A 22,203-nucleotide genomic window follows, 5' to 3' on the forward strand; every position below is an offset into this window, starting at 1 on the left:
AACACTTATCCCTCAAACAACCACCATTAAAACAGACTGTTCTTTTCAAAAAAAAAATCACACTGCTTTATGGGAGTTGGCCATACACAAATTGGGTGCCATGCTTCCTACACTGCAACAGGTCTAGCCAAAAGTATTCATTGGCTATGACCAAGAGGTCATGAAGAGTGCAATATAAGTTTAAGTCTTCTCTTTAACACAGTGGTACTCAAAAATACTGAGGGCCAAATGGAATATTGAAAAATTTTAATTAGGCTACAAGTTTTTTTAATATTCGTATAGATTTTTTTCAAAAAGGTACCTTATGTAAAACAAATTATAAAGATAAACATATTAGTAACTGATTACAGTACACCAACTGTACAGTTACTCTAGTGTTTAATAACTTACTAATTCTGTCCACTCAGTGAACCGCCCTCCCTCTCCTAGACCTTCAGGTGCAGGATGGCCAGTGGAAGAGGGGTTGCTGCAGGAAAACCAAGAGCAAGCAAAAAGACTCATGTAGCAAATACTGCTACTTTAACAAAGAGCGACAGCCCAATCATTCTTGTTACCCTGCAAGCCAAGCCCAATAAACTACAATTCTATAGCCAAGAGGGCAGCACAGTGGCAGTGATTAGCACTGCTTCACAACGCCAGGGACCAGGCTTCAATTCTGGCCTAGGGTGACTGCATGGAGTTTGCACATTCTCCCTGTGTCTGCACGAGTTCCCTCCGGTTGCTCTGGTTTCCTCCCACAGTCCAAAGATGTGCAGGTTAGGTGGATTGGCCGTGCTAAATTGCCCCTTAGTGTCCCAAGATGTGGCGGTTAGGGGAATTAACGAATGTAAATGTGTAGGGTTACAGGGGTAGGGCAGGAGAGGGGGCCTGGATAAGATACTGTCAGAAAGTTGATGCAGACTCAATGGGCCAAAAGGCCTTTTCTGCACTGTAGGGCTTCAAATGATTTTTCTACGTTCTTTTGTATTTTCTTAAATTGCCCTGTTTACCCTTAAAACAGTTGCAGGGCATTATGCATGCAGAAGGGATGCTTCCCTCATGCATGGGGATTCCTTGCATCCCCAGACTCCCAGGCAGTTATTACACGAGTTGTTTCACCATAATTAAGTAGAATGTACAGCACAAAACAGACCATTCAGCTCAAAAGTCCATGCCAGCATTTATACTTCCCTCAATTCTCCTCATAGCTATCCTTATCAGCACAACCCTCCCAACACTTAACAGCTTTTTTATTTTCTCCCACAAGAGCGGGGGGGGGGGGGGCAACCTGAGGAAACCATTTTATGTAGAGTGCAGTTCAGATTTGAAATGTACTGCCCAAGTGTATGGTGGAGGCCATTTCAACTGTGGCTTTCAAGAAAATTGAATAATTTAATAGAAAAAAATAATGTAGAGCTACAGATTAAAGGCAAGAGAATGGGACTCAACAAATGGTGCTTGCACAGAATTGGCAGGAACTTGTTCTGTAACCATCTACAGTCTCTCTTCCTTATCTAGCTTCCCCTTAAGTGCATCTATATTAATTTCTTCCATTACTTTGTGGATAGCAAGTTTCACACTGTCATCATTCTCTGGGCAAGATTCTTAATTTCCTATTGGATTTATTTGTAGCTACATTATATTTATGACCCTTAGTTTTGGTGTACCATGCCATTTAAACATCCTCACCAACCAAATGTTCATCTAACTATTATCACCCACATACCTGTTTTTGCTCCCAGCTCATTGAAGCAGTTTGTCCGATCTGAGGTTAAAGTCCTCCCGACTACATCCCGGTTGAATGATGGATGGAGCACTCTGCAAAGGTCATAGCCAGTCATACCCATGCACTGCATGGTCGCTGTATCTCCCACGTAGCAAAGGTTGCCCCCGCATGAAGCGTGAGAGTAAGGGACACCTGAAGGCACGGCACTCTGTGAAATGAGGAGGCTCCCTTCGTCATCGGGCGGAGTACAGCAGGTAAAAGCAGCCGAGCACATGTGACAGCCATGCAGCGAATTGCAGCCAATGGGCAACAAGTCATTTCGCTCGTAGTGTAGGTAGAGATCATCCATTGGGGAAGCAAGGCAAACTTCAGGAGGCAGAAACTCGTAGTGGTCCGGACCAGACACAAAATTGTCTAGCAAAGTCAACGTAGAGTGTGACTGAAATGGAGCCATTGGCTGTGTAAAGTCAGCACCAGAAGCAGTGTTCTCCTCCAGAGCCTGGTACTTGGGCTGAATCATGGCTTGGCTTCCCATAAGCATTGATAGCCGATGGATATATCCATTGGTCTTGTCCGCATATGGGCAAGGAAGGTCTGCATTAATGGGCAATGTACTAGATTGCTGCCCTGCACTGGCTGACTCCTCTTTGCACTGCCCTTCACTATCTCCCAGGTCAATGCCAGGGTTGAGCTTTGTTGCGATCTCACTCCTGGAGTCCCTTCTTTTGGCTCGCAAACAGCGGCGCCTAGCCAGTGGATGCGGGCAAGAGGGTCGCGTCCCGCCAGCTGCCTTGCCCGATTTGCTCTCACCATCCATGCGGCTGCGCCGTCCAGTTGAAACATCCTTGGTATTGCTCAACTTGAGGAAAGCGGCAGCATTGAGACTGGCCATACGCTTTTTAACTGGTAGTTCAGCCAACCCACTCTCCCAGGTGCCCCTGACTGGTGCAGGCTCACTCTCATTGCAAGTGAAAACGTCGCCATCTAATGAACCACACGAACTATCCATCCGCTTTTTTGCCGAGTGGCTCATCCTGCCTTCAGGCCTGTTCTCCATGTACTCCATGCCACAGCTGGGACCTTTCCGGCAGCGCCTGTTGGACGTTGGGCAATCTTCTCGCTCCAGCAGCAAATTGTTTACCGCCTCCGCATTCAGGCTAGCCAGCCTTCGCGGACGTGACTCAGCAGCACGTAGGGCCACAGCTGCCACCTTGGCATTCTCTTTGCCAGTGTCTTCACTCCCCTCTTCCTGGGGTGCCTCTCCTCGAAGTCGGTCCTGGTTGCCTTGATAATTCCACTGTTCCACAATATCCTGAGTGGGGCTCATTTCATCGACGGGTGTTCCTTCCAGCTCCTTGGCAACTCCTGGGGAAGAGAAATTGCCTGGCTGTGCATGCATACGCTTCCGCAGTGGATATGTCTTGCGGTGCTTGCTCTCAGTATCAGCCACCCCTTCATCATAGTCTCTGCTGCCTCTGACCCCGTTGTGTCCCAGCATCATCTTACCCATGGTTGTGCTGTTTAACCTGGTTACATTACAATCAGTGCAGTTCATATTGTATGACATCAAGAGGCAGGACATTTCATAATTAAACCTGTAAAAACAAGAACAGAATTGAAGTTTTAACCATATTAGTCAAATGAAACAACACCCAAAAATAAATCAAAACGGACGGATGTATTTTATTGATCTCCTCCCTCCCCAAGTTGATGGGGTTTCACCCACAACCTGATAAGCTGGCCATCCTCTCCCATAATCTAAAGAGTTTTCACCATCTGGTAAATTTAAGTGAAGGATTACTGAAATGACTACAGTTTGTTTTTTGAAGGCTGTGTTCAAATAATATAAACAGCAAAAGTCAAAAGCAGCCATCAGCAATAGAGATGTCTTCATATCATGCCTGTTAATCTTCACAAAACACTATCCCACCTAAGTATGGCGTCAAATTGTCCAATCATCATGTTGCCTCACATGGTTACACTACCATGGATCATGAGATGACAAAATAATCAGATTTGCATTCACAGCCTTAACCAAAGCCAGCTTCCCCCCTTGCCTTTGCTAGAATACATAAGGTTCTGAGTGTCAGGAAAGCACGGTAAGAAGCCTCACAACACCAAGTTAAAGTTCAACAGGTTTATTTGGTAACAAAAGCCACTAGCTTTCAGAGCGCTGCTCCTTCGTCAGGTAAGTGGGAGTTCTATTCACAAAGAGGGCATATAAAGACAAGTTCAGTTTACAAAATAATGTTCTTGCATCTTTGTAGAAACTTGATCTGTGTCAATATGCGCAATCTTCTTGGAGATCCTCTCCTCATGGAGCTGGCAGTTTGCAGTGTCGATGGTAGTTAGATTGCACATATTGACACAGACATCAAGTTTCTACAAAGATGCAAGAACATTATTTTGTAATTTGAGTTTCTCTCTTTATAAGCCCTGTTTATGAACAGAATTCCCACTTACCTGACGAAGGAGCAGCGCTCTGAAAGCTAGTGGCTTTTGCTACCAAATAAACCTGTTGGACTTTAACCTGGTGTTGTGAGACTTCTCACTGTGTTTACCCAGTCCAATGCCATCATCTCCTTATCAGGAGAGCCACAGACACAATTAAATTCTCATCTTATTGAAGCAGTGACTGCATGATTAATAGTACTGCTTAGCTGAGGGAAATGATGTGATCTAGTGACATTTGGGAATGTTAGCAACAGTGCTTGATTGGAAATACCTGCACAATCCTCTCAAATCAACTCAAAACTGAACAGATTAGTCAGTACTTTTTCCCATGATTCATTCTCGGGATGCAGGTATTACTGGCAATGCCTGCACTTATGTTGATTGCTGGCTGGCATGATGTAATGATCGAATACAATTGAATGGCTTCCTAGACCACTTCAGAGGGTATTTAAGAGCCAACTAAAAGTGATGTGAGGCTGTCGTCAGAGTCTAGATGAGGTAAGGATGACAAGTTTCTTTCTTTAAAAAGATATTACTGAGTCTGTCAGTTTTTTTAAACGTCAGTTGCTAGTTGTACGGTCAGTTTTATTGATACCGGCTTTTTATATCCATTTTTAAAAGAAAGTTTGGCTGCCATTGTAGGATTTAAACTTTCATTTTCTGGATTGATCACCAATCCAGAAGCATAAGCGCTACACTACCACACAATTACACTTGTAATGGACCAGGGGGAGACTTCATTATAAACATGCAACAATGAGGAAACAAAACTATATCATTCTCTGGTGGGGGTGGGAAGTGGGGAAGAGACACAATGTATTAATGAATGGAAAGCCCCCACTTGAAGTTCAAACATAATGGCACCAAAGACAGACTGCATGTTCTCTCTCTTGGGCAAAGGTTGTTAGGGAGCTAAACCACAGACTCACAGGATTTGTTTAAAATTATGAAGTGAGCTGAAGTAATCACTATCAATCCTTACAGAATGGCTTGTGCCTGTGATATAAATGGTATTTGCCTGGGGCTCCAAATGAACGTATGCAGACAGATGTGGGTTAAAAAAATCATTACAAATCACCTGGAGTCATTACAAATCAGGAAAAAATATTTTACTGATGGGAAGTTTTGGTTAAAAAAATGTCAGTTTTGGACACTCCCTGTAAAGGTGAAGTAAACTGTGAGACAATAATTTCCCCCATCTAACTTGCTTTCAATTCTGGGAATGGTTTTGATTCTTGGCATATTCAATGACTGAGGGGTTTACTAATTAAGGCGTTTATCTACCCTAACAAATCCTTCAATCATCTTAGAACATCTCTAATTAGCTCTGAATCTTTCCTGTTCAAAATGAGAACAATCACACCTTCATTAGTCTCTTCTGAAGTCCTCCATCCCTGATACTAGTGTGGCAAATCTGCTCTCCACGGTCCCTACCATGGCCTTGACATAAAGTGATGTCTAAAATTGGACAACGATAGAAGTAGGAAATTCAGCTGCTTCAGCCTGTTCCACCAGTCAAAAACCAGGGTTGATCTGCAACATTAACTCCATTAACAAACCTTTGCCCCATATCTCAATATCTTTAGAAACTAAAAAAATTATCAATCTCAGTTTTAAAACTAGCAATTGATCTAGCATTTGTATTTATGGAAGTGAATTCCAAACTTCTTCCACCCTATGTGTGGAAGTGTTTCTTTATTTCAATCATTTAAGGTCTACCTTGAATTTTTTAACTCCTCCTCATCCTAGATGCCCTGCCCTGACCAGCTCTGTTTGCTATTTCTGTTCCTCTTCACATCTTGAAAACTTCACTCAAATCTCCTCTTAATCTCTGACTTCAAGGAATACAACAGCAGCGTGCGTAATCAAGTTGTCCTTAATCATTGTGGTAAGTCAACACTGCACCCCTTCCAAGACCAGTATATCCTTCTGAAGAGATGGTGTCAAGGAATTATTCTCAATATTCCAGGAGTGATCTGACCAAAGCTTTGCAGAACTAAAGCATGATTCTACTCCCTTGAATTCTTGTCCCCCAGATTGATATAAAGGCCAGCATTCAATTAGATTTTTTGATTATTTTCATCATTTGTTCATGTGTCAAACGATCCCTATATCTGGCCCCATTTTTGACCATTTGGAAAGTACCTAGTTCTAAAGCCCAAAATGAATGACCTCATATTTGCCTACATGGAAATCCATTTGTCATGGTTTTGCCCAATCACTTACTCTATTAATATCACCGATCCAGCTGAGGCATAATCAACAATTTGTCAAGATCTATTCCAATTTTCTACTTGTTTCAGTTCAAGTTGGAGAGAGCCAATAATTGTGTGTAGACACAATCCACATCCCAACATGCCCATTCTGATTTTGATGATTTATACAATAGCGATCTTATAAAATTCACTGCAGACTTTCAGAGCATAGAAGTGTCCACATAAAAACACTAGCGCAGTCTAATTTGACCAAGATTGATGAAATGATCTGTAGAGAGTAATATTTCTTTTTAAGACAACAAAGTAATTAACACTCTTGCCAGAGTCAGAATATTCAAGCTCCACTCTAAAGATTCCAGCCACAGAATCCATAATCTTTCAGCCAAAAACTTAAACTAAGATCCCTAGGCAGCATCCTAGGGAACAACAGGAGAGTGCTCTCTGCTGTTCAGATTAATACTTACCCTTCAACCAACATCAATAAATACAGCTTATTTGGTGCATCTACGGATAAGTTAGATTCAGAGAATCTTTGCAGCGTTGCAGGTCATTCAGCCCATCCATGTTTGTACTGGCTCTCTAATCACTCTTCCCCCCCCTCCCTTTCTCCAAAGTCCAGCAAGTTAAAGTTTATTTATTAGTCACAAGTAAGGCTTACATTAACACTGCAATAAAGTTACTGTGAAATTCCCCTAGTCGCCACAGTCCAGCACTGTTCAGGTTAAATGCACCTGACCAGCATGTCTTTCAGAATGTGGAAGGAAACCCATGCAGACATGGAGAGAGCATGCAGACTCCACACAGACAGTGACCCAACCTGGGAATCAAACCAAGGTCCCTGAAGCTGTGATGTAGCAGTGCTAATCACTATGCCACCCCTTCTCTTTCGGTGCTCATTCAATTCCCCTTTGAAAGTCACGTTTGAATCTGGCTCTACTACACTCCCTCTCAGACAGCGCATTCCAGATCCTAACCACTTGCTGCTCAATAAACAAATGTGCAAGGAGGAAATAGAGGGTTACACAGATAAGCGTTAGGTGGGAAAAGATCAGAGGAGGCTTGAGTGGGACACAAAATCCAGTATGGACAAGTTGGGCTGAGCAATTCGATGTAAATAACGTGCTGTGGTTGCTTCTGCATAATTTTTGCCTCCTGCACTACAGTGGACATTCTCCAGAAAGTATTTAACTGCCAAAACATACTCTTGAGACGTCCTGAGGTCATGAAAGGCACTATATAAATACAGTTTTTGCTTTCCTTTGTAGGTTCCTACAAATGCCCAGTCTCACCTATTGTCACACACCATTTTTAGGGTAGTTGTTCTACACGTATATTGGGGCCGAGAAGCTTCTTCCAATAGTATGTAAAAACCTAGAATTGTAGAGTATAAGAAGCCTTTCACCCTATTATGCTTGTGCCAGCTTAAGAATTTATTCAATTGCTACACTTAACTACCCATACTTACACCAGCATTTTGCAAATTTTGACTTTTCATTGATTTCATTCCCTTTTTGAAAGGGACTGTTGAACCTGCTTCCACCTCCCTTTCAGGTTGTGCATTCCAGATAAAACAGGAACACATAGAAAGGCTCTGCTTACATTTGCACAGGAGAGTCAATTTATAGTCATGACTTTTTTGATTTTAAAAATTAACAATGTAAATTACACAGAATCTTAGTGCAGGCACATTTGGCCCAATAGGTCTGCTGGTATTTGTGTTTCATATAAACCTTCCAACTTTATACTCCTTCCTTTTTCACATGCATTTAAAAAGCTAAATGAGTTAAGTTTAAATTAAATTCAGCATTGCTCTTCAGGGAGTCCCTGAATTATTGCCTCAGGCACTAAAAGTACAAGGGAAAGCTTCCACACCCTAATAATCATTCTTGTCTTCAGAGTAAATTTATCAACCCATGCTCAGAAGTGGAGATCTGCACTGCACTGTTGTGTCACTCAGATTATAACTAGGAATTCCTAACTGCAGCAAAGGGTGCATGGAGGTGGTAACGTGCCAAGTTAATATCAATTAATGTAAAATTTTAGAACACTGTCAATGCCCAGTCTCCACATTTGTTAGCTATGACGGAGGGTTATCCACAGTTGGTCTGGTGGCATAAATTCAAAATCCCGAAAGGCCCTAGACCTCTAACCGTTCTGATTCTAGCTGAAAGAACACTGCTCCAACCTACTGAACTCTGAGTATCCTTTATGCATAGAATTTGCATCACAAACAGGGCAGTCAGCTCAACTGGTCCACACTGGTGTACATTTTCCACTTCAGTCTCCTATTGCTCGACTTCATCTCACCCCATCAGTAAGCATTCTGTTCCTTCATTCTCCTATGCGTTCATCTAACTCTCCCCAAAATGCATCTATTTCCTTGAACTATTCTGTACAGCAGCAAATTCCACATTCTGACCAGAGTAAAGAAGTTTCCCATGAATTCACTCTTAAAATGTATTAGTGACTAAGTTCTCAGAATATGTGCAGTCAGGAAACAAACAATGAATGGATAACAGCTTGGCTATAACATAAAGCAGCGGAATTTAAAAGGTAGCTGCTCAGACTGGGGTAAGTGGTGAAATGGCAGATCAGTATTAGGATCATCGTTGCTCAATTTTTACAAAAATGATTTGAACTTAGATGTCACAAGTACAATTTTAAAATTCAGAATGGGCATATAGATAGTACATTTTGGTAGGAAGGAGGAATAAGGATATCTACTTCTTTGAAAAATAAGTACCTAAATGGAGTAGAGGAACTTGAAGTTGGAGGCACAGATACACGTCATTAAAAGTAGTATTACAAGTTAATAAGGTCATTGTAAATAGGGCAAACAAAACACAAGGGTTCATTTCTAGAGGGATAGAATTAAATAGGAGAGAAGACATGTTAAATTTGCATTGTAGTCTAGTTAAATCACTCCAAGCACAGTCAACAGTTTTCACTGCTTATAGAGGCACTGGACAACATACAAAAAAAAGTAGAACGATACCAGAACTCAGGTTATACCCATCAAGAACTGAACAGAGATTTCTTCTCTGGAAAAAAAAGAGGGAGCTGAAAGATTTTGGCAAGGTAGACACCAAGAGGATGTCTCCACTGCCAGGAGGAACCAGAACGAGGGCCCATAGTAAGTTAGCTATAATAACACCAATAAAGAATTTAAGAACAACTTATTTATCCCGTGAGTGATGAGAATGGGAAATTCATAAGTAGTGGCTGAGGCAGTTAGCATACATGCATTTAAGAGGAAGCTGGGCAAGTTCATGAGGGAAAAAGTAGGAGATGGCATTGGATTAAGACATGGGAGGAGGTTTGTGTGGCGTGTAACCACCATTATTGAACTGATGGGCCAAATGGTCAATTTTCCTATTGTAATGATTGTGTAATCTTGTAATTATAAATTGTCAACCCATATCATCACTGACACCTTACGGTACAACTGAACACAAACTCCACACAATCACACAAAGTATTTAACACCTGTTGAGTAAACAGCAACACCATAAAGTCTCACTGCAAGTAACCCTTACTTTGCTGGTTAAATAGATAAAGCTGTACCATCGCTCAGCAGCTATTCAATTAACTCCACTGTTCAAGTGCAACTCTTACCCTGTCGCATGAATTAGAAAATAATTCTACACAGTTCTGTAGCAGACAAACAGCCGTTCATTTTAATTTATCCAAAACTGGGACCATCAGAAAAACAAGTAGCTGCATTGAGAATTTTGCAATTACTAAATTTAAATTTACAAATCCAGTATGATTATACAATTACGAGAAAGCTCTCTAGTGAAATTGGAGGGTACAGAGAGAGAGAGAGAGAGTATGCATGCATGAGTGTGGCACACACATCCCAGAATGAGCGATGCCGTAGAACTTCACCACGTACAAGTTCCCTCCAAGCTTTTCAGTCATGGATCAATATTTTGTAACACTTCCTAATAGCACTGAACAAATAACAGTACAGCACAGGAACAGGCTTTTTGACCCAAGTCTGCCGACACAGATGCCTCTCTAATCTAATATTTTCTTGTCTCTACGTAGTTCATATTCTCTATTCCCTGCCTATTCATGTATCTATCCAGATGCCTGTTAAATGTTGCTAATTTGTCTGCTTCCAGCACCTCCTCTGGCAGCGTGTTCCAGGCAGACACCACCCTTTGAAAAACTTGCCCTTCACATCTCTTTTAAAAACTTTCCCCCCCTCTCATTTTCAACCTATGCCCCCAAATAATTGGCCTTTCGACCCTGGGAAAAAGACTGACTGACCACTCAATCTAAGCCTGTCATAATCTTGCAAAGCTCTATCAAGTCCCCCCTCATCCTCCAATGAAAACAACCCAAGTTTGTTCAATCTTTCTTCATAATCCATATCCTCTTGGCAACAGCCTGGTAAATCTCTTCTGCACCCTTTCCAATGCATCAACATCATTCCAGTAGTGTGGCAACCAGAATTGTATGCAATACTCCAAATGCAACCTAACCAAAGTCTTATACAGCGGCAACACGATTTTCCCATTCCTATACTCAACATGCCGGCTGATGAAGTCCAGTATGCCATACCTCTTCTTGACCATCTAAATTGCCACCTTCAGGGAACTGTAGATCTGCATGCCAAGATCCCTTTGTATGCTAATATTTGTAAGGGCTCTGCCATTTACTGTGTACTTTCCCTCTGCAGTAGACCTTCCAAATCGCATCACTTCATGGGTCAAGTCCCGTCTGCCACTTTTTGACCCAGATCTCCAGCCAGTTTATATCCTGCTGCATCCTCTGACAGTCCTCCTCACCTCATTATCTGCTACACCTCCAATATTTGTGTCATCTGCAAATTTACTAATCAGACCACTTACATTTTCCTCCAAATCACTTGTATACATTACAAGAGGTCCCAGCACTGATCCATGTGGAAAACTGCTTGTCACAGACTTCCAGTTAGAAAAGTAGCCTCCCACTGCTACTTTCTATGCCCAAGCCAATTTTGTATTTATCTTACCAGCTCACCTCAGATCCCATATGACTTCACCTTCTGTATCAGCCTGCCACAAGGAACTTTATTGAAGGCTTTACTAAAGTCCATGTACACAACGTCCACTGCCCTGCCCTGGTTAGTTTTTCTCGTCATTTCCTCAAAGAGCTCAATCAAGTTTGTGAGACACAACCTTCCCTTCACAAAACCATGCTGCCTATCGCTAATAAACCTATTCTTTTCCAGATGCGAGAACACCCTGTCCTTAAGAATCTCCTCCAATAATTTCTGCACCACTGATGTAAGGCTCAGAGGTCTGTAATCTCCCAGATTTTCTCTTCTGCCCATATTAAAAACAGAAGAACAATGTTAGCTACTCCAGAGGATACAAACATTTTGGCCAAGGCCTCAGCAATTCCTTCCCTCGTCTCTCTCTCTCTATTCTGGAATAGACCCTCTCTGGCCCTGGGGACTTGTCCATCTTAATGTTTTTCAAAAGCTCCAACACTTTCTCCCTTTTTATCTCAAAATCTCCTAGATCATCAACATCTTCCTTTCTACACTCACCAGGCACCGTATCCTTCTCCTTTGTGAATACAGACGCAATTACTCGTTAAGGATCTCACCCCAACTCATTTGGCTCCACACACAAATTCCTTCCACTTTCCTTGTGTGGACCTACCATTTCCCTCCTTATATATGCATAAAAAGCCTGGGGATTCTTCTTAATTCTGCCTACCATAGACATTTCATGTCCCCTTTTAGCTTCCTTAAGTCCCTGTTTAAACTCTTTCTTGCTATCTTTGTATTCCACAAGAGTCTTATCAGTTTTCAATTTCCTGAAATTCACATATGCCTCCTCCTTTTTCACTAAGCTCACAATCTCTCATCATCTAGGGTTCCCAAATCTTGCAATCTTTATCCTTCAGTTTTACAGAGGACATACTTGTCTTGAATTGTCAAGAACTGATTTTTAAAAGCCTCCCACATATTAAATGTGGATTTACCTTCAAACAGCCACCGCCAATCTACATTTCCTAGCTCCTGCCTAATACTGTCATAGTTAGCCATCCTCCAGTTTAGTACTACTACCAACCTTTTCTACAAGAATCTTGAAACACTGCGGGTGTACCTATATCACATGGACTGCAGCAGTTCAAAGAAGTGGCTCACCACCAACATCTCAGGGAATTAGGAATGGGCAATAAATGCTCTAACCAGCAGTGCTCATATCCCATGACAAATAAAAAAAGTGAGACAGAAAAAGAGAAAATACCATGTTCAAAGACCAGAGTGGGAGAACAAAGAACAGAAAATAAGGAAGGAGCCAAATTGCAAGACCAGCACAGCTGATGAAAAATGAGAAAGGGGCAAAGGCAACACAGCAAACTCTCTTCCATCCCCACTTTCTTCCCATGGAAAAAGCACAAAGAATTCAATGAGCAGCAGCAAAGCTTGTCCATTCAGCATTAATGATCAATGTCCACAGCCCAACCAACGACTGTTTGAATAGATAAGCAAAGCTAAATTACCCATCTTCTTTCATGCCTTTGGAAACATTTTGATCATGTAATCCAGAGCTTGAGAAACATGAATTACCCAATGTTTTTGGGATATTTGCACATAATAAACAGTGCCTTTTGCAAGCTCAGATCATCCTAAAGTATACTACATTTAGTGTGGTACTATAGGAAATACAGCAGCCAACGTATACACAGCAGGCTCAAACAAATAATGATTGGGTTATCTGTTTTAATGTTCTTGGTTAAAGGCTAACGTTGTCCAAAACAATAGGGAGGCCCTCGCTACTTCTGTTTGAATAGGATCCATTGGATCTCTTTTGTCCATCCGAGGGGGCAGATGTAGCCTTAGTATTGCATTAGGAGTCTCAGACTCATTCATGAGACCAAGTATCTGGAGCAGGACTTGACCTCAACCTTCTGACTCAAATGAGAGCTCTACCTACTCAGCCACAACTGCCTCTCTTAAAAAAGTTGAAATTTAATAGTAAGTCAAGCTGCTTTGTTTGTTTTCCAAATTCCATGAAAAGACTTATTTTGACACCATGCTCCTGACTGAACTAAGATGAGATGCAAACATGCTATGCCAGCATTAAAATATAGTGACCAAGCACTTTCAACAGCTCAGGTACTCACTGGACCGCTCCAAGAGCCAGTCGCCCAGTGTCTAACACATTACAAAGAGAAAAGCAAACAATCTTCCAGTGATTAGTATTTTAGCAGCTTGCAGGTGCAAAAGAGTGTGTTGTCAGGACATCAAACTCACTTAAAAACAACCAGGAATGAGAAGATCTTAGACAAGTGCAGGCCAAAAAAACTGTTTAGTTAAGAATTCTGCTTGGGCCAACAGTGCATCTTTAACTTAGTAAACAGCTGAAGGCACTTTACAAGAGTGCAAAAACCAGACAGAAACTGACCAAACTCCAAAGCTAGATGCATCAAGATAAGTGACCAAAAAAAGATGTAAATGTAAAAGGCAGAAATGTTTCAGCAGGGAATTCTAGGGCTTGGAAGTTCAGCAGCTAAAGACAGTCACCAAAAATCCAGATGCGCAAGATGCCAGAAATATAGAAGCACAGATTTGATGGTTGTAGACATGGAGGGAGACACTACAGAGAAAGTGAGGAGGGAGACTATGAAGAGATTTCTTTACCCCATGGCTCCCTATTTTAATTAATCCCTTAGAACAAATTTATTCCATGCAGGGCCACTGTTCTATACCCAATTTAAGACCTCGCTGGCTGTGTTCCATATTCTAAGCTTCAGGAGATTGCAGGGGCTGAACAGCAGCACATGCAAAATCACTACATTTCTGTGTAACAATCACTGATTTTTAGATTAAATACAGAAGTACTCCACAACACAGACGTAATGAAAGGTCATTTGTCACCTAAGTCCCGTTCATTCCACACAGTTTAACACAATGAACTTAACTAGTTTCATACACTGGGACATTTTAAAAAATCGTTCTCTGACCAAGTTTCAGAAGAGTTACAAGTAGAATTAACTTTTCTTTCATGATCTCAGGACATCCCAAAACATTCGTCAATTAAGCAATTTTGGAAAGCAAAACATGGCAGAAGTAAAAAACATGGCAGCAAGCTTGCCAAACAAGCACTGAGAATGGTGACCAGATTTTGTGAAGTTGATTGCAAACAAATGGTGGCTAGGACAACACTGAGAACTCCCTTGCTATTTTCAAACTGCACCATAGGATTGTCTACATCTCACCAAGAGGGTATACAGAACCTCAGTTTAGCAATTCAGCTGAAAGACAGCACCTCTAACAGTGCAGTGCTTCCTCAGCATGAAGCAATGCTGCCAATCTGAATTTTTTGCCCAAGATCTAGAGTGGAACTTGAAAACATGACTTCCAAGCTGAGTGAAGAGTTTGTTTTCATAAACCAGTATGGTGGTAACAAGAGGACAAAAATTGAAAAGAATCACAAAATGAATTGGGCAGGGGGGTGTCAGTTGTGCAGGGAGACAGTAAAGAAGAATTTTTCTTTATGGAGAGTGCGCTTATAATGTGGAATTCACTGTTCCAGATTTTTGTTGAAAGATTTCTCTAAAAAAGGAATCAGAAAGAACACATGATTAAAAGGGAATTGGGAACACAGGAGAAATGATTCTTAAAATTCGAGTGCAGAATTAAGTTACAACACAGTTATGTTGCAACATTCTACGTAAGTGCCCTTGTCCCCAATACTGGATCACTGTGTCCTGTACAGTACAAGTGTGTCGAGCTAAAAGCTACATCATATTTCAAAACTAAAGTTTATTTATTAGTCACAATTTATTAGGAGGCTTACATTCACATTGCAATAAAGTTGCTATGAAAATCCCCTAGTCACCACATTCTGGCGCATGTTCGGGTACACTGAGGGAGGACTTAGCATGGCCAATTCGTCAAGCCTGTACATCTTTTGGACTGTGGAAGGAAACTGGAGCACCCAGAGGAAATCCACACAGACATGAGGAGAATGTCTGTTGGAGTTCACACAGTGACCTCAGCTGGGAATCGAACCCATGTCCCTGGTACTGTGAGGCAGCAATGCTATCCACTGCACAGCCTACCAAAAAACATATCAACAACTTCTCACTGAGTCACAGTCATCTACTAATCTCTTTGGTGGGGGCAGGGAGGGAAGAAGAATTCTTCAAGTCTCAGGTCTCACTTGATTCAAGTTCCACCCGAGCACAAAATCTAGGCTGCCACTCCAATTCAGGCCTGCCGGGGTGCTGCACTGTTGGAAGTGCTGTCTTTTGAGATGCAAAAATTAAGTCCTCCTCTGCCTCAGGAGAAAGATTCCATGGCACTACATAAAGGTGACCAAGTGAATTCACTATCGCTAGAACAGACTGTCTAGTCATCAAAACAATCCCTGTGTGTGGGAGCTTGGTGTGTGCAAATTTGTTGCTGTGTTTTCTACATTACATAGTGGCTACACTTTAAAAGTAACTTCAGCTGTCAACAACTTGAAGTGTAAATGTTTAATACAAGATCTTTTAACTTCATTTGAATAAGCAGATGGTGCCTCCATTTAAAATCAAATGGAGGCAACACCCAACAATGCTTTCTTCACACACTTATGATTACTCATTTCTATTCTCACATGGTGACCAGAGTGTAATACTGTATTCCATACACTGTCAGCCCTGTGTATTATAAAGCTTTGGTGCATAAGCACAGTGCAGTTCTGTAGAGGTCATATAGCGCAGCATTCTTATTAGCTTCCTTAATTACATCACAGCCTAGACAATTGAAAGTAATCACTGCAATTTTCCCAGATCCTCTAATGCCCCTGTGCTAATTCTATTCCGTTTATTGCACACTTAGAACCCACATCACTCCTCCCTACAGTGCACCCCCCATCCAATTTCCCAATGGCAGGCATTAGTTTGAGAAAGAATGAACTTGCAATTACACAAGAAGTCCTTTCACAAACTCTGGACATCCCAAAGAGGTTCACAACCAATTAATTACTTCTGAAGCGTAGTCACTGTCGTAATACAAGAAATGCAGCAGTCAAATTGCACACAGCAAGGTTCCACAAACATCATGATCATTTCTCATTTTTGATCTGGATGCTAACATTTCAAATTGCTGACCTCAAACTGCACTTGAGACTTCACAGGTGAATGAGCAGTGAATTTAAAGGGACAGTCAAAATATCTCAACGAGAGATGGGACAGTAGCATAGTGATTAGCACTGCTGTCTCACAGTACCAAAGACCAAGGTTCAATTCTGGCCTCGGGTGACTATCTTGTGTGGAATTTGCACATTCTCCCCATGTCTGCATGGGTTTCCTCATACAGTCTCAAGATGTGCGGATTAGGTTGATTGACCATGCTAAATTGCCCCTTGGATTAGCAAAGTAAATATGTGGGGTTAGGGGCATAAAGCCTGGGTGGGATTGCTGTCAGTGCAGTCTCAAAGGACCGAGTGGCCCCCTTCTCCACTACAGGGATTCTATGATTCACTCTCCTGGTTCCCAGGCTTGCAGGTTGAGGGATAAATATTAGTCAGGGTACTAAGGCGAACTTCCTCTGTTCTTTAAAAAATACATCTGTCAGAAGGACCATGTGGAACCTTAAAGTCTCATCTGTACTGGAATGTTAGCCTCCCTCAATCTTTTGACTTTGTGTTAAGGCTGACAGTTTACATTTCACATCGTGAAATCCATTTAGTCATTTGTCTGCCAAATTTCTTAATAGACTTATGCCCTTCTCTGTATCCTGTCTCTCTGCAGGGCTTAAAATGTAGCTTCTTACTTGTTAACTGATGGATCACTTGATATTTTTTCCTGCAAGGAGCCTGAGAGTGTGGAGAATTGAATTGCTTAATGTGACTTGTCCCAAGGCTCAAGTTAGCACTCCTGAGGAAGCTTGGTAACCGTAACTTAAGAGGTCAAAAGTGTTAGCTTTCAGATCAGAAAAAAAGAACTGAATACCTAGCTTACTTACAGTTTACCCAGCTTACAATTTCGACAGAACAAAATTGCAACTCTGGAGCTAACATATAGCAATACGTATTCTCCAGATCCAGACAACTGTTTGTTGTTTATTAGGTTTTGGCTACTGCTTTCACTCCTCTGCACACCATAACCAAAAATTCCTAAACTTACTCAACTGGGTTTCTCATTTTTGGTCAGTAATAGAAATTCAATTGCACCAGAAGGGATCCTTAAGCTCATAATCCAGGTTGCCACACTTGCATACTGCTGAGGGAGGTGCCACTTTCAGAAAGACACATTAAACTGGGCTTGGTCTCTCCACTGATCACCACAAGTCACTATTTCAAAGAGCAGCAGTGGAGTTCTTACCAATGTTGGCATAGTGGTGAGCACTGCTGTTTCACAGGAGAGGGATTCTGGTCTTGGGTGACTGTTTGTGGAGTTTGCACATTCTCTCCATATCAGTGTGGGTTTCCCCTGGGTGCTCCTGTTTCCTCCCACTGTCCAAAGATATCTAGGTTAGGTGGATTAGCCATGACAGTGACGGGCCTAGGTAAGATACTCTTTCAGAGTGAGTACGGACTCAATTGGGAGGATGGGACACACCTGGGTAAAATATTCTTTCAGAGAGTCAATGCAGACTCGATGGGCTGAATGGCCTCTTTTTGCATGGTTGGGATTTTATGATTCAAATGTACTGACCAATATTTACTCCTTATCCAATATAAAACAAATGATCTGGTCATTACCAAATGCTTTCAGTGGATAAATTGGCTGCACAGTTTCCCAAGTTTCAATCATGACAATGTTTCAAAAAGCAGTTCACTAATTAGAAATCATTTTGGATTGTCCTAAATTCATTAAAAATACTACAGAAATTCAAGTCCCTTCCTTAGAATATCCCCTTTCGTTGAGGGATCATCACCCACACTATAAGACATGCATAAACCATTGTGGCATTTTATAACCCAATCATGAAGCTGCCTTACAGGTTTAGCTGAATGCTTTGTCTATTCAGTCACCCAAATTCATTTGTCAATGTAGGAAATGCTTTCCAAGTCAGAATAAACTGGACAGTCTGGGCAGTATTATTACAGTAACAAATATTGCTAATCACCAGCTGACCAGAACCCACTTGTTGACACTAAGTTACTCAGCCTGTCAGATATTGATCACATTTCAAAGCAGTCCACAAAATCACCTCCATGCGCTGTGTTACGGTTTCAGTTCATATTTTGTAATGCTGCATTTAAAAACTGCTGAGCCTTCAGCGTGCAGCTCAGATAACCACGCGATAGGTTACTTAACCAAACAGTGCACAGTAGTCAGAATGGCCAAAAAGCTTGCTATTGCCCTCTATCGTTCCTGACTCTTCATAATTTGGCACCTTTATTATAGTGACAAGTATATGCTCAACAATAAAGCAAAGTTTCTGAAGCAATCCCCTCCTTTGCAATACTGTCAATTCTTCACATTAAATGCCCATTGGCTGCATGGTTTCCGAAGTTTCAACTGTGACTATGTTTCAAAAACCAGTTCACTAATTGGAAATCATTTTGGATTGCACAGATCCACAGCCTGTAGTATTTCAGCTGGTGGGAGATAGTGGTTTCATGGAAATGTCACTTGACTGGCAATCTAGCAATCCAGGCTAAACTTCTGAGGACAAGAGTTTAAGTCCCACCACTGCAGTTGGTGGAATTTACCATTAAATTGATATACCTGGAACATAAGATTGGTCTCAATAATTGTAACCATGGAAACTATTATCAATATTTGAACAAAGTCTCTTGTTCAGTAATCTCTTTTAGGGAATGAAATCTGTTATCATTACCTGGTCTGGTTTGTGTGACTCATAGCTATGCAGCTAACTCGTAACCACCTTCTGAAATGGCCCAGCAAGCTACCTAATTCAAGAGCCATTAGGGATGGGCAACTAATACATGCCTTACTAATGACGCCCACGTCCCATGAGAAATAAGGAAAAGTCTGAGGATACTATTGGTCAACAGTCTTTCTGCAGACAATCTACACAATAACGGCCTCTCTTTAAGCCTCTCCACTCAAGACCAACCTCTTCGACCAAGCTGTTGATCATCTGCTCTGAAATCTGTCAAATACTGCTTTACATATGCACCTGTGAGGCACCTTGGGATTGTTACATTCAAAGCACTACATAAATACAAGCTGTTGTTGCTGATTGTCCTCATCATTCAATTAAACACAGAACAAAATATTTAATACACCTAGTTTGACTGAAATTGTAATACATTACCTACAGGTTTGCATTACGAGTAATCTTATAAACTAGGACACATATCAGGCTCTGTATACAGTGGCCTCACACACAGGGACATATAAATAAGACTGGCTGTCTCACATGAGTCAGGGTCCCTACAGAAGTGGTGTCTCACACGCTGGCATGAATGGGCAAGATCCTTATCAACTAAAGACAAACTCTCCATTCATGGAGCTAATCTGCATTTGTGTGAGCTTACCACATCACGCAAATCGCATCCTCTGGGAGTCAGATCGAGTATGGCTTTAGCTTGCCTAGCCCACATCTTCCAGGAACAGACCAAATTATATCAGGATAATGTAGACCACGCAGAAACTAGGAAACATCCAGCCATTCAGAATCCAGACAATTTTCACAAATCAAATGTGCCTTTGTCTGTACAGAATTGATTTTCTATTAATTTTATACCAGATGTCAGCACCTGATTGATAAAACAATTGCAGATTTCCTTAGCTATCAATAATCTCCAGATATGATTTAAAAATACACAGAGCTTGTCTCCAAAACTTTGGCATTGTTTCAATATTCCCAAATTAATTTGTGCCTGGAACAGAACATGTCTGGAGGTGTCCAGTACAGAATGCAGGGGCCAGATTTACCTGCGCGATGCCTACATAACACTGACCACAAACGCACTCACCCCATGATAGAGCTCCAGAAAGAAACATTTGCACCTCAATCTCCAACAGAAGACAGAGCAAGCAAATGAGAAAGCGAACAAGATTTTCAAATTATAGCACCTTTTGTGACATTAGGATGTTCCAAAGCACTTTAAATCCAATTAAGAGATGTAGTCACTGATGCAATTTAGAAAGTATGGCAGCCAATTTGTGCACATCAACGTTCCACAAACAGTAATGCGCTAATGATTAGATAATCTATTCTACAAAAGCAACATTTTTGACATAATACCAAATGGTTAACACTGCTCTTCTCTTGCTTCACCTGCAGGCCTGTTCAAACAGTGCAAGAACCTATCTCTGGGGCAGGGGATAATAAGATTAATTTTCCATGAACCGATGAAAATAACCTTTATGTTCAGCCGGATAACACTTGATTTTTGTAAGCAAATAGAATATTTTGTTTTTAAAAAAATTATCAGACAATTGTATTTAATTCACATCAGCTTCCTTCAGGCTGCTTCCGCACTGCCATCAGCCTCTTCACGAGTTAATTGTAGTTCAGCTGGTACCATTCTCACCCAAGTCAAAAGTTATTCGTTTAAATGGATTCTATGTTTCCTACATTATACTCGGGACTATACTTCATTAACAGTTAAGTGGTTTGGGACATCCTGATGTTGTGGAGGGCATTTTAGAATCCAAGTTCTTTCAATCAGGACCTCTTAAAAGGTTAATCAACACATCTATCAGGTGTTTATTCCACACAATCCATGAGTGAATCTGCAATGAATTTGTTTCACCACATAAGCACGCCACAAATAAACCCCAGGTGGCCACGAAGAGGTCGCCAAGGCTTCCACTCAGAGTCAGCAGCTAACAATTGCTGCAGTCACTTTAAAGTTGCAAGACTTAGCAAAACCAAACATTTCAAATCGACATGCCACTAAAGGATCATCAGCTTCATTCGGCCTTAGCATTATTCAGTGGCCAGAGGTGGCCACTGAAGTAACAAGGAAGAAAGCTCAAATGCCCTAACAATTTACCATTGTACACATACCTGCCTTCTCTTCAGCACTGAGCTCAAGAGGCTCGCCTGTGAACCATACATTTCTGCAACTTAGTAGCATGGTGATGCACTAAGTGAAACGCAAGATAAAAACCACTTCTGAAGAAACTCACCTCACCAAGTTTTCAAATGTCCTCAGTTGACCTGATTGAATCAAATCCACACAGCATTAACCAGTCACTGAAATCGTGCTTCTTAAAACCAACTTGAAATGCCATCAAGGGAAGATTTCTTCAGTATGGAAATACAAGAATGTCAGCAATTGCCTTTGAACAAGAAGTCAGGCAGAATTACTGGGAGTGGCTATGTCACTATTGATTAAATCAGAAGAGGATGTGTCATGCATGCTCAGAAGAACAAGCATATCTGCACACCACGGATCTTTTTTAAAAGTTTTTTTAAAAATAGTAAACATTACATCACTTATGACCTGAGACTACACTAAAGTTTGTATTTAGGTCAACAAGTATTTTTCTCTCCCCTCTCTGCTGAAGATATAAACCACAGGTGCCAGTCATTCCAACATCTTGTTCAAATAGTCTTTCTTCCTGACAGTCTTAATAATACAGTTAAGTGCTGCATTCAAATTCAGTAAATAAACTTGTTTTATTCATATTCAAACCATTGGGTAATTCTAAGTTTCTGGACCAAAAATACATTCTCAGCTGACTACTCAACTGCAGAGTGAGTTCATTGCATCGAAGGCCAAACCTATTCTTGTCCTATGCCCTTCAATAAACTCATTCCAGTCTTCAAATAATTTTGTTCATCCACCATTCCTATCCCAATGGCACATGAGCCATTAACGTTCAGGCTAATTGAAATTAGCTAACACTGAACAGGGATAAAACCTAGAACCCGTCTCATTTATTCAGCTTAATGTCACA

At 41.2% G+C, this 22,203-nt stretch overlaps 1 protein-coding gene across 3 annotated transcripts in view; it reads right to left on the bottom strand.

Moving 5' to 3' along the window:
- LOC145352751 (bromo adjacent homology domain-containing 1 protein-like) overlaps window positions 1–22,203 on the bottom strand; it is a 67,502-nt gene that overhangs the window by 35,657 nt on the left and 9,642 nt on the right. For all 3 annotated transcript variants that reach the window (XM_080203022.1, XM_080203024.1, XM_080203023.1), the window contains exon 2: window positions 1,706–3,300. In XM_080203022.1, the coding sequence (XP_080059148.1) occupies window positions 1,706–3,300 (1,595 nt within the window). The remainder of the gene's footprint in view (window positions 1–1,705; window positions 3,301–22,203) is intronic.

This window comes from Carcharhinus amblyrhynchos, chromosome 14 (assembly GCF_965287045.1).
Source record: "Carcharhinus amblyrhynchos chromosome 14, sCarAmb.v2.hapA, whole genome shotgun sequence".
Lineage (NCBI taxonomy): Eukaryota > Metazoa > Chordata > Chondrichthyes > Carcharhiniformes > Carcharhinidae > Carcharhinus > Carcharhinus amblyrhynchos.